The 13,514-nt window shown below is 38.7% G+C and overlaps 1 protein-coding gene across 1 annotated transcript in view; it reads left to right on the plus strand.

Annotated features, from left to right (window-relative positions):
- LOC136871696 (NBAS subunit of NRZ tethering complex) overlaps window positions 1–13,514 on the plus strand; it is a 297,103-nt gene that overhangs the window by 47,450 nt on the left and 236,139 nt on the right. Inside the window, exons 6-9 of the mRNA XM_068227188.1 lie at window positions 2,935–3,136; window positions 4,090–4,245; window positions 8,249–8,346; window positions 10,499–10,649. Of these exons, the coding sequence (XP_068083289.1) occupies window positions 2,935–3,136; window positions 4,090–4,245; window positions 8,249–8,346; window positions 10,499–10,649 (607 nt within the window). The remainder of the gene's footprint in view (window positions 1–2,934; window positions 3,137–4,089; window positions 4,246–8,248; window positions 8,347–10,498; window positions 10,650–13,514) is intronic.

A 13,514-nucleotide genomic window follows, 5' to 3' on the forward strand; every position in this document is an offset into this window, starting at 1 on the left:
GGAACACCACGGGATAGTGCTAGTCCTTGTGGTTAGTACACATATGTGATGAACACCATAGGTTTGCGTTGCCTGTAAATGGCGCCGCAATGTGCGAAACACCATAGGTCCGTATTCCATGTGCGAATTTCATTATCTGTGAGTAGTACCATACTGTGTGGAATACCGCGAGTCTACGCTACTTTTGATTAGTACCGCACCATTACAAATGCCATGGTTCTCCTTTCCTAACGATAAGTACCATTATGAGGGGCCGATGACTTGGATTTTGGACCCCTTTAGACTGCAAGTGTCATCAATTCAGTATTATGCTATAGAAGCAGTCCCTTGGTCAGTAATACTATTGTTTTATGTCAGTTTCTGTGAATGTGAGGCACTGCGGGTTGGATCCACTGATTGTTTTAAATTCATATCCATCCATCCATCCATTCATTCTTCTTCCTCACGCTTTGAATTCTAGTCAGTGGAGGATTTTGGACTTTTAATTTGTCATTACATTTCGTCTCATTTTGTACCATTAGGGGCTGATGACCTAGATGTTAGGCCCCTTTAAACAACAAGCATCGTCATCATCATACACCTACGAAGTGAATTAATGCAGAATACAAGGCTGGACATGGAGATTAGCAAGAAGGTGCAACAGAGCAATGCATTCTACCAGAGTGTAAAAAACCTTGTCGGGAATAAGGAAGTACCAAGGAAGTGTAAAGAGACAATGTACAAAATGTATTATGCACCCATATTAACCTATGCAGCAAAGACGTGGACAGTGACAAGTAGGGAGAGGGTAGAATTCAAGCCAGAGAAATGAAATACTTAAGAAGTATGGTAGAAAAGACAAGGAAGGACATATTGAGAAATGAAGATGTGAGAAATGAGGTAGGATGGAAAACTTACGTGAGAGAATTGATAGGAGTAAACTAAGATGGTTTGGATATGTAAAGAGGATGAAGGAGGAAATAATACCAAAAGAGACAATGGAGATAAAGTTTGAGGGAAGGAGAGCAAGAGGAAGACCTAAAACAAGGTGGATCGATTCGATAAAGAGGAGTGCAAGAAGAAACCTGAACTGTGACAAAACGATGGAAGAGGAGTGGTGGAAGGAGAGAAGGTGGAGAAGTGCCATAAATGCCCCGACCTGGAAGGAGCTGGATGAGGGGAAAGGAGGATGACGAATCCTGTTATCATATGTTTCCTTTATCAGGTGTTTTTAAATTTTATTTCTTCATAAATAAGTATGGATGGACTGAAGAACCTAACAGTTATAAACTGATTTAGTTGAAACTGAAAAGAAATGGCTTCAAAAATGATTAGGTTTCCATACCATTCGTGTCATCAGCCACTGCCATTGGCTGAAATGTATAAAATGTGGCATGGCATCACCCCCACAGAATTCAACACAGATAGGTGTGATTACCGAATGCAGCACGATAAACCATCTTAAGCATTGAATTCATTGTCTTCAACTTGGAACCTCTAAACAAATTAGCAGCCATCACTAACAATGGAAAACATTACACTATGTAACAAAAAATTGTTTATGTTTATTTCTTTGTGTTTATTATATAAAACAAGTGTGCTGAATGTGAATATGCCATTAGGGGAGAAGGAGAGAAGGGGTGTCTAAGGTGGGGCTGAAAGTTGAGGAAAGGAAGACTTCTGTTGAGAGGGGAATTTAAAGAGATTATAGAAGAAAGAATTCTTTTTATCTGAAATGGGTTAGCTATGGGATCGCCGGCATCAGGCATCCTGGCTGAAATCTATCTGAATCATTTGGAACACACCAAAATTTATAACAACATCATCTTTAATACTATTATTTTTTGGACAAGATATGTGGATGACACTCTTGTGATCATTAGTGTTCTTAATGGAATTCCCAGATAAAAAACGGTAATAACGTTTGAGGAAATGTTGGATGAACTGTGAAATTTTATATAAAGGGCTGGGTCTGTAATTAATGATTGGTCGGATAGCAACATTTTACATGCTCCGGGTTTTAACCATATTAATATAGCTACTCTACATCAGTGTAAAATTATAATAATTCTAGTCATTTCAGTTTTAATGACAGTCATTAAATTTTGCAACAAAATCTTTTTTGTTCTTTCAGGTCAAATGAAGTTATCCTGTATATTTATTCATTCCTAATTCTGGCTATCATTTCCAGATTTACTTCTTTGCCTGAGGTCCTAAGTCAACTTAAAGACATCATATTGTGACAAGATCATAACTTTTGTTATATATATTTTAATGTTTTCATTATTCTTACAACATTGTCTCTTTGTCTGGTATACATATATTTTAGTTATCACTTGATTTGTTTAATTTTTATTTGGCTGAATATGGCCACTAAGTGGCTGAAACTAGTCCCAAGACTTATGTAATATCATTTACTTGATATATTGTATTGAAAAGGTGGACCTCTTGTTAATTTATTCTTATATATTAATGGAAAACATGTTTACATTGTGGAAATGGCGTGGTGGGAGTACCATGCTCTGCTCAGTTGCCAGGGAGGTTCTTTATTATGCACCCCTGATGATTTAGACCTATTGACTGTCACTACGAACCAGTTCCATCCAGAGCAATCGAGTAGGCATCACGTCAACAGTTGGTATGATGACTCATAATCCTAAGCAACAAACTAAGCCTCTAGCATCAAGCTGTGTGTATCTGCAGTATGCTGCAGCTGTCTTGGCTGGTGCACCCTGTTGTACAGTTTCACCAAGACTGAGGAAGAAGTTGTTTTGTTTCCGTTTTCAATTTTTCTGAGATTGTCTGTAGTGCTATAGGATACCAATCAGTTTCGTTTGCATATTTCTCACATTGTTTTTAATAAGAATAATAATATAATAATAATAATTTATAATAATTCTAGTAATTTAATGAAAGTCATTAAATTTTGTAACAAAATCTTTTTTGTTCTTTCAGGTCAAATGAAGTTATCCTAATTGACTATAATGGCAATTTGAATTGCTACCTAGTTTCACCTACAGATGGGTATCAAGAGAACCACAGTTTTTCTTTTGCATCACATTATCGCCACGGAGTGGCAGCCGTTAGCTATCATCCTTCACATAACCTTCTCTTTGTGGCTGGAGCCTCGGGGTTGTATTGTGAAGAGGAACTTAAGGTAATTGGATGAGAGATTGATTAAAGAAATAATAAATCGTCCATCCTCCAGTGTGGGTGACCATCAGATCCGGATTACATTCAAGGTTACAATTTCAATAGAATTTAGAAACATCAAAAAGTGATTATAAATTGTGAATAGTTAATATCTGCACATGATACCTCACATGTTGTCCAACCTCCTTTTCATTATTGTTCATGGGAAATAAATGTTAAGTCAAATTTTCAATTGCAAACTCAACATATTTCAATAAGTCCAAAATTCCCACTGCCAGCATTGCCAAATCTAATGTTTCACATTTCTTACTCACCTGTGTTTTGATAAGAGGACATGCATTCATTTGTGACATTAGTTTAATTTCGTTATGTAGAAATAAACCACATTTCACAAAAATTAGTTTCACACCAAATTACACATAAATGAGGTTTAATTAACATGTTTTAAGCTTATTTTGCTGGGACCAAAATAAATTTACATATAGAACAGTATTACACAGAACTGAGTTACATATAAACTAGTCTCAACTGTATATGCATGGTGCAACAGCAGCGCAATGCATTAATGGCCCAGACCACAGCAGGTCACGAATAGGTATCAGCTCAAAACCCGAATCAGTTTTTCAAAATGGTAGAATGGTAGATAAGATTAGACTACTGGTAGCATAACTAAACTTTTATGTCGTTACATGGTAAAATGATACATGGACGTCAACACTGTTATTCTCTTTGTACAACAACATTTGAATTGAAAGAAAGGCCCTCAGGAGCATTCGTGCTCACAGTTACTATTTTCTTGCTTGACGAGAGCACCAAAAGTCATTGCACCAGATTGAGGATGCCTGCGTTACACTGGTATGACTTGTGATGCCTCTATTAATACTTCCAATACTTTCTTCTGTACAACTATGTCCTTCACATATTTTTGGACTGAAAAGGATTTTCTTCAAATTTAAGGAACATGGGAGCAGTGTGGGACTGTCGGCTTGGCGTATCTTGAATGACTACCCATACTACCGCCTTGCCTTAACTGCAGATGAAGAGGAGGCTTTGCTCCAAGCCCAACGGAGTTTGTGGAGTTGGGTGCCAACATTTCGTTCACGACCAAGAAAGGTTGAGTATGACTTTCAATCATGAAGCAGAGAAATATAGACAATTATTTGTGTATGTTCTTGCAGTTACATTCCATTTTGTTTGCAAAAAATCCAAAACTTTTTTTTTTGTTACACTGAATACCGCGGGGGTCAACGTTGACCTGAAAATTAGAAATAGTAGAACTTCTTGTATGAATTCGATGTTTGAATTTAGTTCACAAATGCATCTTCAATATTGCATATGTAATAATATAACTTATTGAGTAGAATGATAAATACACACGGTACAGTTGTAAATAAGCAAGTGCCTTAAAATTTTGCCTCTCCTGTTACTTGAATTAATAGGTTTTTCTATCAGTATGACATTCACTTTTATGATTTTTCATTGCGTCCCTGAGCACGATTAATGAAAATCAAGTGTGTGGGGCAGATAAAGCATACACATTTGGATGAGTGACTTGAATGCTTCCTGTCTGTTGACCGACAACAATGAACACACAGGCCATGCTTCACTACTCTCCCTGTTAGTGCTGGATTTTTTGGAATTGGTAATCTGTCTTCTGTATTCTGCTTCACCAATGATTTTCCAAGTTCCAGGAGAAGTAACCTTTTACATTCTTTTTTGTCTGTTCCGGTCCATGTTCAAATGAATCCATATGTAGAAAGCATTCACAGTATTGATGTCAGTAATGTTGAAAAAAATGACCATTGGCCATCGCCTTGTTATTCTCTTTGTTGTGTATGTTCTGACTAACTTGTCCATAGTGTCATCACCATATTTTGTGCCATTGTAATCAAAAATCATCAGTGGTTTAGTCAGTCTTGTCGTGTGTATCAACCTGTGATAGAGGGTGGTTTGTGATTAGCAGGCTTATGTTCTTTTTCTTTTTAGGACAGTAGGACACCACAGTTGCAAATCATGGAAAGCAGATACTGAAGAAAACTTCTTGACAAAAACTTTTCCTGGCCCTTTATTTCTGTTATCTCCTTGGGTAGTTCTGGTTTATTCTTTTTGATTGTCCCTGGTAGCAGGGTTAACGCGTTATCATTCAATTTTCTTCCTAGTTCTAGGCTAGTGCAAAAGTTGTCACAAAGTACGAGGGTTCGTGCAAAAGTCATGGCAACTATGTTTTTTCTTGAAAATGCCAGTCCGGTTGGAAAATGTGACATATACAGACGAAAGGACAAGGTGTTAACTACATGTGTGGACAATGAATAGCACTGAAATATCGTAACACACTAATTTACCACGGTAGTATACAGGGCAAATGGCCTTCCCGGTGCAAAAGAATGACAACACAGTACACATAAAGATGACATGACAAACCTGGGCCTAAAGACCCTCAAAGTAGTCCCGTGCTACTGACACCACACGCTGCTAACGATGTGGGAGGCGCTGAATATCATCTGCCTCAGCATTTGCCGCACCATGTGTGAATCGGGTCACCTGTTAGTGCACAGCATTAGCAATGTCCTCTCGTGTTGCGAACTGCCTACCACGTAGTGGTTCTTTAATCTTTCGAATGAGATCAAAGTCATAGGGCGAAATGTCGGGAGAGTACGGTGGGTGCTCGAACTCTTCCCATCCTCAACGTTGCAGTAGCTGCCCTACACACTCTGCTTTATGTGGTTTTGCATTGTCGTGCAGGATTATTGCACTATCCACAAGATCCGGACATTTCTCCCGAACGCCACGTCGTACCTATCGCACCAGGAAGTCCCTGTAGTACTGTGCAATCACTGTTCTGCCATGTGGAACAAAGTGGCAAACAATGACACCCCTGACGTCATACGCGCCGATCACCATCAGTTTGACTGGGGAAGGATTCTGACGGACCTTCTGCCTCCTTGGTGATCCGGCATGTCGCCACTCTGCGGACTGACATTGCAGTTCTGGTTCGTATGCCCTGGCCCAAAATTCATCGATGGCGATTATTTGTGACAAGAATTGATCTCCGTCCTGTTGCCAGCGTGCAAGGTGGTCGGAGCATTTTGTATAGCGCATCCACCTTTGAACTTCCGTCAGTGCATGAGGTACCCACCGTTATGCGATTTTGCGCATTTGCAGCTCATTACACAATATCCTGTGGACGGTGTGTTTCTCAATGCCACTTGCTCTCTTTAACTCCAGTGGCGTCCATCGTCTGTCTTCATCTGGGAGCTGCTCGATGACGGCACATGCCATGTCGGTCCGCACACTGACAGGTCGTCCCGAACGTTGCTTATCATTGGTTGACACACGTCCTTGCTGAAACTTTCCTACCCACCATGCTACTGTACGGTATGGTAGGGCATTATTCCCAAGGGCTTCCACTAATTCACTGTGACATTCCATCGCATTACGCCCTCGAAGAACGGCTATTTTGATGTGAGCGTGCTGCTCAACATGGGTTACTTCCATCTCGCACGACACTCACCAGCTGACTGATTTCACAGCCCTCGCTGCGCTACTACCAACTATCACAGAGCCATCTATTGTTCTGCATACACGCTATGCCTGCAGAACTTCCACATGACATATACGTTTGTGATCCGTTTACATATCTACAAGGAAAAAAAAAGTTGCCATGACTTTTGCCCCAATCCTCATATATTTCAACCTGTCCTCTCTAAGTCCTTCACCATGTCCAGGACAACTCTTTGACCTTAGTTAACTTCTCTCAGAACATTTTTTGCTTTTCCTGTGTACACTTGAAGATTGTAAGCATAACTGTTTGTACTGTCTGATACCATATTTCCCTGGCTTTGAAGGTATGAACTGTTTGAAGGGTCATCATCCACAAAATGAAACCAACTGTACATCTACAGTATTATTTTCATGTGGTGTGTAACGTGATGAAAGATTAGAGACCCAGAATTCAAATATTGTGAAACCTTGTTAGTGTGTTCCTCATTAACATGTTTTCCTGCTTAGCATGTCGTAAATTCGAAGTTCTGATTCTCATCGTATTAAATGTATATGTAAATGTATATAAAAATACCTCACTTATCGTGTCATTAATTTTCGCTATTACGTCTTAGCACGATCACATTTTTCCTAACCCGGAAAATATTATTTGTCATCCTTTGTGAAAGGAACGTGATTTCCAACTCAGGTAAGAGCCGTCACCACAGTTGTGTGATAGTGGAAAAAGGCCTTGAATTCTTGAACTTCACAGGATAAGTTGCACCTTTGAGGAGCAATCCGTTAACCTTAGTAATGACTGACTTGCTGGAGGAGGTAGCCAGGCTATGTAACAAAGGAGTGGGTAAGGAACAAGCACTGACAAGCAGGCAATGTAAACAAAGGAGCAAGTAGGGAGAGGAGGGGAAGGGAAGGGGAAGGAGGGGAGGGGTGTCTAAGGTGAGGCTGAAGGAAGTGGAAAGAAAGACTGCTGCTGAGAGGGGAATTTAAAGAGATTATAAAAGAAATAATTATTTTTATCTGAGACATGATTACTAAAGATAGGAATTAAAAGGTCAGATAAAATGTTTGATTTCTCTGAAATTTAATTTAGATTGAAGTTAGGAGTGAAAAACTGTTCCAGATGGATAAAACAATTTTTTGTAATATTGAGCAGGGGGCCTTTTTGTATAACTTTGTGAGAATTTTCATGTCTTGGTTGATATTAGTGAACTTACGGTTAGTATCACCCATGTGCTCTCCCATGGCTGAACATCTGGGGACAGAGTTAAATTAATAACCACTGCTAGTTAACATTTGTTAAGTAGTAAACTTTAACACAGAGTTGAAGAAACCAGGTATCAAAAAGAAAATCAAATTCGGACATGGAAAAATGATAATAAATATTAAAAGTCGCTAAAGGAAAATAATGTATCTATATTTCTAAGTGGAATATAACACTTCAAAATAACGAGGGTTAAGGATTCTGGAATTTAACAACTTCATGAAATTAGACATTACGATATACAGTATGTACCCTAGATTAATTTTTGCAGAACGTTACATAATTTTTGTTTCATAGAATTGAAATGCTTGAAAGTTAATAGACTTTTTGATGGCAATAATATATTTCTTCCAGAGTATGATCTTCAAAATGCAAGTGTCACCTAAAGGAAATCTGCTGGCTTGTTTGCATACCTGTGGGGAGATTTCAATATGGCATCTACCAGCTATCAAGTAAGTATCTTCTGAGTTTATGGTGTTTATGTTAAGCCCTCGAACTGAATGGTGGTTGGATCCCTAATAGCTCCACCATCAGCTATTGTAGAAAGCCTTGGTATCACTGAAGAGGCATAGTGAGGAAATGAGTGAGGTAGTATACCATTGCTTTCTTCACTGAGCCAGAAGGAGCTATTACATATCAGTCTGCCAAGCCCTCTGAAATGTATACTCTATGAGCAAAACTTTCACACCATTCATCACAAGGACCAGCTGTTTGCAAATTTGTGTTAATAGAACTCGGAGCAACCAGGGGAACAAGATGACCTGGGTGCCAGAGGACATATTGGATAGACACTATTACAGCACTCACCCTGGGATAATTAACCCAATCACTGCCAAACCCGTATATATACGTTATTGTACGCCGCGCCTCGTCCGCCAAACCCTTATATATACGTTTTGGTGCAGTGTGTCTTTCACCGATCTTACAAATGTACGCGATATAGTGTCATGCTTTGAGATTCCGTGGAAATGCTTAAGGAAGTTCTGTACGGCAGATATACCACTCCATTTCGCGTGTTTTGAGAGCGATCTGGTGTTATTTCAGCTTCGTTGGAGTGGAACATCTTTCCCGTTTACGTGTAGCCATCATGACATCTTGAACTATACATTGTCATCTCCTGTTGACGAAGAAATTGAATGTTTCCTCATAAACAGTGATTCTGGAGTGCTATGTTTTGATAATGAAGATGAAGAATAACTAAGTGGTGATATTGAACAACAAGAAAGTGCGAGATAGAGTAGTAATGATGAATCTCATGCGAAATTGTCACCCCCTTCCTCAGATAAATTATTTTTTCCACAAATATCGGTTCTTGGATCAACAATTTTATATTATATTTCAGTAATAGTACCACTGAGCGGAGTAGCCGTGCGTATTAACATGCTACGTCTATGGAGCCAAGCTCTGCACTCGGCAGGGGAGTGGGTTCGAACCCCATCATCAGCTGACCTAAGATTCTTTTTGTTTGTTTGTGCTTTCCCTTTTGCACTCCCAAGCAAATGCCGCGACAGTTCCTATTCATAAACCACTGCCGATTCCTTCCACTTCCTTACCCAGTTTCATTCACCATTATTCATTTCATATTTATTATCTTCTCAACTGAGGTTTGCATTGGGAAGGGCATCCGGCCGTACAGATATGGTGTAAAATATAATCTCACTTCATCCCCGATCCCGTATTGGGCTGCGGGGCTAAGGGGACGATATGCATTCCATTAATTGTATCAGTAAACATGTATCTGTGAAAGTGCCTCTTCCTTAAAAAAAAAAAACCTGGGCCAGAGGGCTCGCCTGGTCATCAGAACTCGGCAGTGAAAAGGAAACAAAACAACTTGGAGAGCTCTAACTCGACTGAATGGGTGACATCGTTATCATCTTCTTTCATACCTAAAAATTGTATTTCTCTTTTCCCATATATACTTTATAATATTCTTATCATAATATGTAAATGTATGAAGAGTGTTGTACAGGGCTGAAAGAAACTAGATCAGAGAACGTTCTTGTTTAACAGTATAAAACTTCTTCCAATGGCTTATTGTTTTTGATCATTAAGTTTCCAAGCTATTCTGATACACAGTACTGTATGTGTGATATTATGAAGTTCTGAGTCATATTTCTTCCTTTCAGCCAACCGGGCGAGTTGGCCGTGCGCGTAGAGGCGTGCGGCTGTGAGCTTGCATCCGGGAGATAGTAGGTTCGAATCCCACTATCGGCAGCCCTGAAAATGGTTTTCCGTGGTTTCCCATTTTCACACCAGGCAAATGCTGGGGCTGTACCTTAATTAAGGCCACGGCCGCTTCCTTCCAACTCCTAGGCCTTTCCTATCCCATCGTCGCCATAAGACCTATCTGTGTCGGTGTGACGTAAAGCCCCTAGCAAAAAAAAAAAAATCTTCCTTTCAGAAGTATTTTTAATATTCAGTGAAAACCTGTTAAGTGAATAATTTTCTTTTAACTCTGCTTTAGGTAGTGTCGGAACTGATAACTGTACTTTGTAAATTTAATGAAGATGTAAAGAGAAGCACCATCAGATAGGAGGAGGAGGCAGACTGGTTCTAAACTAAATTCATGTTCTAGTAGCAAATGATATATTTACAATTTTTCAGACTCTACAGGTATTGGCCATTGTGTGAACAACCTGACTTTGATGTCAAAAATCCCATGCTGTCGGGCTTCAACAAACGCAGATCTCGCATGTATGCTGGTGATGCACAGTCCTACTTTTATCCAGTAGATTTAAACTGGTGGTCTGAACAGGTAAATGTTTTATATACTTTGATTAGAGAACATTAGTACGGCTCCGTGGCTGAATGGTTAGCATTCTGGTGTTTGGTCCAGGGGGTCTCAAGTTTGATTCCCGGTCAGGTTGGGGATTTTAATTTGAATTGGTTAATTTGTTGGGCTCAGAGGCTGGGGGTGTGTGCCAGCCGTCTTCATCATTAGCAGGGCCCCATCCTTACAGACATGCCTGAACATTGTATAAATTCTAGAAATGAATACATTCTATGGCCTAAAGGCCATCTACTCTTCCTGAGGCCATAAGTCACTATTGTTATTACAGAGAACTTAAAAGTACATAGGCTAACAACCCTTAAATTCATTATTATTTTTCCACTTTCCACTTATCTTTTATGGAGATTATTTACTACTAACAGAACATACCCACCATTGATGCGCTAATACTTGGCAGTGTGTCTGATTTATGTTTGTACCCTTCATTGATATGTAATTTTTAAGCAGCAACCTTTGCACACTTTGGTGTCCAATCTGAATTTGCAAGATCTACCAAGAACTTGCCAAATACCCAGCTGAACAGCACTTGGCCGGTGGGTGCTCGTTAATGCGTGCTTTACCACACAAATGCCTAATTTTCAGGAGAACCGTTGGAGTTGCAAAGATAATTCTTATGGCCTTCGTTTTTTGTAGAAAATAACATTCCTAGTACATGCGCTGGGCTTCATTTGGAGGTAGGACTGATCATTTACCCATTATTTTGGTTTTTAGCAGATAAAACCAGCACAAATTCAGTAAATATTTATGTATTAATGACCACTATTTAGAAAAAGTTAATTGTTGAAAAATTAGGACTAACAGAAAGGCAGCTCAGTGTGTGAAGAGGGAGCAACAGGAGGAGGAGACAAGGACAGACATGAAAATGCAAAAGAACAGAGGTAGTCCCATATATTAATACGCTGCCATCAACAAATAGATAGGTTCTATCCTCATCAGTCCCAGTTCTTCCACATCCATCGCTTCTCAGCCCCCGACGAGCTTGTTTCTGCTTCCCAGCTTTATCAAGAAGGTGGGCATCAACACTCATTGAGGGGCCATCATGACAGATCTTCAGTCTTGAAGTGGTAAATGTAGGATAAGAAGAAGGCTAGATAAATACAGGAAAAGGAAAGAAATATAAGCTAAGTACGGATAGTAAAAGCTTAGGAACACAGGACAAACACAAAAAACACAAAACGAGAAAAGGATCCCAAGGAGATAATATAAGTATTGGAAATGAACAAAGAAGTGTCAATTCAAGTCATATATAGCTTGAAAAATTAGGATAGGGTTGTATTTGAACTGAATATCTGAGTATCCCTGCCAAATTTCAGGTCAATAGGTCTAGTATTTCAGGCATGATTGAGTGAGAAATGAAGAGATTCCTTCTCACATTAAACTGTTACACAATTTTTTAAAAAAGTTTTGTAAATTTCAGGCCAATATCTTGAAATAAAACATTGGAGTGCACCTGTCATTTAGTTCCACACCTCTTATAATTAAATCTTTCAAAACTGAGTCAATCAAAACCTTGGTCTCCTACTTATCTTTCCTTCTCAGGTCCAGAATATTATTCTCCAAGGTAACCTATCCTCCTCCTCCATTCATCTCACATAACCCCACCACTGAAGCCAGTTGATATGTACAGCTTCATCCATTGAATTTATTTTTAAACCTTTATCTCCCTTCATTTCAATATCCTCCTGCCATTCTGCCCACTTGTTTGTACCAGTAATCGTTCTCACTGCTTCCGTGTCTATTACTTTTAGCTTATGAAAGAGGAGCTTATGATTACACTCAGCTTTCACTCACCACAGCAGAGTCAGTCTAAATATAGTTTCTTCCGATAATCTGGCAAGCACTTGTTTGTTAAATGGGTATATAAAAGGGTAAGCCAAAATTTGTAATGCTTTAAATTAGAGTTATTTTTAATCATACAGATACATAGGTCGAGTCATAAGTCATGGCAACTATTTTTTTTCTCGTGAACAGGAGACAACATGGAAAATCTAACATATGTGTCACAGAAGAAATATTTACCAGTGACAATATTTAACATGGAAGGGAGAAGCCCACTCCAAGAGTAGATTCATCAAAAGGCCGGGAACTAGTACTCTCTTAAAGCTTAAGCCCTCCTTACCATGTCATGTGAAATGAGCCACACCATTAAACTTAAAAGGCTTTAATAAACGCATTAATAATTACTGATAAAATTAAAATTATACTAAGTAAATGAAGAAATAGAGTAACTCAATGCCTTGTCAATTAAATTAATATTGTGGAACAAAATAAAATCAGTAGTTTGAAATATTTTCACATCAAGATAAAAATTCAAGGTTGAGGTACCTCAAAATAACCTTAAATATAACCATAACCACTTATTATTATTATTATTATTATTATTATTATTATTATTATTATTATTATCATTGGTGTGTGCACCGTATCCGGAACCTCAGAATTAGAACAGGCCTTGGTTAACTAGGCAAGGAATATAGTTAAATATAAATGAATTTTGCTTCAAGAACATGCACAATTAACTGGCAATAAAAAAAGTGACTAGCTCAAGTAATTCAACAAATAGGATCCACATTTAACTGACTAGCTAGCAGCATAAAAAGCATAGTCATCAAGCACCATTCCATCCATCATTAACATTCAAAGGCAGTCATCTATATTTCAGCAACAGAGAGGGCAGAAAAACCAATCATCGTCAAACGAAACTCATAACCAGGCAACAAGCCATAATAATAGGCAAGGCAATAAGCATAGAGAAAACTAGGCTCTTGGCCACTAATAATTTTGAGGTTTCGTTTACATTAGAGAAGAATGCCTCGAAATGCAGTTTTA

Source organism: Anabrus simplex, chromosome 4, assembly GCF_040414725.1.
Source record: "Anabrus simplex isolate iqAnaSimp1 chromosome 4, ASM4041472v1, whole genome shotgun sequence".
In the NCBI taxonomy this organism is placed as follows: Eukaryota; Metazoa; Arthropoda; class Insecta; order Orthoptera; family Tettigoniidae; genus Anabrus; species Anabrus simplex.